The sequence below is a fragment of the Myzus persicae genome, unplaced genomic scaffold (genome assembly GCF_001856785.1).
Source record: "Myzus persicae strain clone G006 unplaced genomic scaffold, MPER_G0061.0, whole genome shotgun sequence".
NCBI lineage: Eukaryota > Metazoa > Arthropoda > Insecta > Hemiptera > Aphididae > Myzus > Myzus persicae.
In genome coordinates, this window is record NW_019100628.1 from 9,356 (window position 1) to 13,047 (window position 3,692).

Genomic DNA, 3,692 nt, shown 5'->3' on the forward strand with positions numbered 1-3,692 from the left:
AACTATTATATTATATATATATTTTATCTGCAAATATTGTTTATTAACTATTTTATGTACAAAGAATAATTTTATACTTTTGTCAAAGTAATAATAACGGGAATTATGATTTATATTTAATGATTAGTGTTCAGTATAGATGTATAATTGTTTTCAGTTACCGAAAGAAGTTGCCATGTTAAAACGGGCGTAGTCAATCTGCATCAATACTGACCCAAAAAAATAAGCAAGACGTATAGTAATACTATGTGCTATAATAATCATTTATTTATTAATTCCGAGAAAAAAAACTTTTCTAAATATATTATATCTGTTCGGTGGGTGCATACAAATAGATTATAAAACAAAATGTTGAGGAAATAATATAAGGATTTTTCATTTCTAGTCACAAAACTTTTTACTACAATTTTAATTTTAAGTATGAGATGTATGAAAAACACAAAACAAATCAGACACAATTCATATGTACAAAAAATAACACGGAACTGTAAAAACAGTAGGTACTTTACAATTAAAATATTATATTTGAAATCCTAATTACATAATACAACTTTATAGCTTTTTCTGATATTTTTGGCAGTATTCTATAAAATAATTAGCAAATGATATAAGACCCAGGACCGAAATTTATGATTAATGACTCGTGATAATTAATATGGACACCATTAATATTTGCCTAATCCGCCTTCATCAATTGGGCTGTGATATACTGATATACCACTATAATTTACCAGGTTCTTACGTTTTTTTCAGTATTATTACTGTTCTTATTATTATGTTTATAAATCGTGTATACCTGTAGGTCCCACAAGTTCCTGGTTACGTTTATCTTTCCAAACTGTATCAGTGTGATAGCGCTCAGCACACTGTTTATAGAAAAGTATTTTGGAAACAGGATTATTTGGACGTCACCAAAAGCGTGTCTGGACAGGTTGAAGTACAAGCTAAGTCCTGAGGAAACAAAAACATATTAATAAATACATAACTTCTCTGCTAGTACATATATATATATATTTAGAGAGTACTCGTATTGCTATCTGTAGGTGTATATTACAATACTTGCAACTTGCGATCTACTATTTACTCACCAGAAACGATCGTCATCCAAAACTGAGAACCTAGATGCATACTGAACGATGCCAGATACACAAAGTATACGAGAGTCCGTGGTTTCACATTTTCCTCATTATAATTGGCGTTCGACGCATTCCACAGGTCACCGGGTGTCAGCGACGAGGCGACCAAACAGACGGCCAAAGCCATTATGAAGTGGGACGATTGTACAAATAAAAACACCCTGTGGTAAAAAAAACAATAAATTATTATTATTATCATAAACTACAGTCTCAACTACGGCAAATCTATTGCGAAATTTGGGAATACAAACGATTATAATGCGGTGCCCGAGATTTACACCTCAAATAGGTATACATTTTATAATTACAATAAATCGTTATTTATGATATTAATTATTATATGCATACGTTGTGTATTTCTATTTAATTTTTTTTCATATTCCATTATGTGTCGGTCTGTGTGTAAATGTGTAATAACGTATAATGTTGCTAATTGAACCCGTTTAAAGTAGAAATACGCAAGAAATATTCAACGCAGGACGACTTGCGTACAAGTTTTATTTACGGGTATTATTTAGATATCTACCTGTTTATTTGCTATCGATATTATTTAATTTTCATAATATATTTTTTGATAATGATTAATGACCATAGAATATATTCTAGAAGAATTGTTTACAAAAAAAATACTTTTGTTTAAAATTATTGAACAAATACAATTATTTAATATTATAGTGGGTATTTTAAAGTTTAATATTAATTATTCAACATAAGGTACGAGAAGTGTATTTTATAATGACATAATCATTACATTTAAACTCTGCTATTATCAGCTGTAACATTATAGTTTTTACCTCGTTGTATAGATTATATAATTGTACCTAATAGTTTTTTTTCAAAGTAATATATTATGGTTGTTATGAGACATCAATTATTAGAAAACAATTTACTGATACAAATTATAATTTAAAGTTGAAATATTGTTCGGTCTCTGAACTTTAGAGGTCATTGTCTTCGAGTCTAGTCTTACTCTTCTAGTGATATTTTCAAGAAAAGTTATGGACCATGAATGATAAAATTATTTTCTGACCAAATGATGGGTATTATTGATTATTATTCCTATGCAATAATTTCCATACTATTGTAATACTGAGCAGTATTAACTGTAAAACTAGATGCGTTATATTGTTTCTATACTTATAAGTTATAGTATCGTCCTATACTTTTTATAGTTTTTCTCGGAATACCGCGATGATCCACGGTGCATTTATTTTCAAACACGTTATTATATAATATATTAATATTATTCGTGTTTTGTAAAAATATTTCTTTGTTTAGAACCAAATGTCATTAATATTGTTAGAAACATGATTAAAATACACGTATATATTTGAAATTAATTAAAGCTTTAAAGTATAAATTATGAAACAGAAACACATGGAATGCTGGGAAGGGCTGATATGCTAATATGCTACGCCGCCACAAATAAAGGACTTCAATCGTTATCGACCGTCCGTATAATCGCCGATAATCTGAGCGGAAATTATACATGACCATATTCGCCCGCAGAAATTTTTCTAGGCAAAGGCCCGGACAAGAATAATTAAAAAATGAAAAACAATTTTTTATGTTTAATATATTATTATACCATAACTGTCTAAAATGTAAAAACTATAAATTATAACATTATTACGTTAATATAAATATAAGAATGTTTGGGCAACCACAATAAAAACATAGGAGTGGGGAAATTCAACCATCGTAAGATTACATTTTTACCTATTTTTTTTACCTCCACGCACCCTAGGCCTAGTTATGATATCATTATAATCGCGCTGTATAAATATCTTACTACTATTGAGGTGCCCGTTGCTAATGTGATTTTGTCCTTAAAACCCAGTTTGTGGGAATAATAATCCTGCCCAGTAGAATCAGCTAAATTTTATTTTATTTTTTTAATTGATAGAGGAAAATATTCTACGCATCGAACTTCGTTTTTCAATATTTTAATCACAAACTTAATAATAAATCTTTAAAAATAAGAACATTTTCAGCTTTTTTTACAAACTATTTTATACCATTAATTAAAATCAAATAAAAAAACTGAGTTCAATGCGGGCTGTAAAATGTTGTTTATCAGTGTTAAAAAGAAATTATTTAAAAATATTCAGTTGTCGACGAGAAGTCATTTTTGTCTGCCAAAATAGACAACAAAATATTTCGTTATTTGTTAATTTTATGATATGTACCTGACAGATAAGTGTGCGCTGTTAATACATCGCCGCTCACGAATTCAGTCTCACTAATAAATATTTACACTACTACATACTCACAAGACCGTGCAACGCCCAAACGATGTGTGAATTAGGTTGCCAATAATGTGCTCCTTAATAATTAGGGGGCCTTAAAGTATAATAATATAGAGATAAAGAGTCTCTACACAAGCGCTTTATTATAATATTTGTACCATCGATGATCTACCGAAAATCTCGGGTTAATCGCCGCAAGGCTTGAACGATATGACAGTATTATAGGTATAAATATTTAAATTTGGTATAACCATTTTCGTTCACTGCATAAATAAATTGTGAAAAGTACTGTAAAAACTTGAGAAAT

The 3,692-nt window shown here is 29.2% G+C and overlaps 1 protein-coding gene across 1 annotated transcript in view; it reads right to left on the bottom strand.

The window, feature by feature from the left end:
- The window catches only part of LOC111037762 (transmembrane protein 205-like), a 1,832-nt gene extending 689 nt beyond the window's left edge, over positions 1-1,143 (bottom strand). The window contains exons 1-2 of the mRNA XM_022320521.1: positions 1,089-1,143; positions 778-951 (exon numbers count right to left, since the gene is read on the bottom strand). Of these exons, the coding sequence (XP_022176213.1) occupies positions 778-951; positions 1,089-1,128 (214 nt within the window). The 5' untranslated portion in view covers positions 1,129-1,143. The remainder of the gene's footprint in view (positions 1-777; positions 952-1,088) is intronic.
- Positions 1,144-3,692: the final 2,549 nt, after the last annotated feature.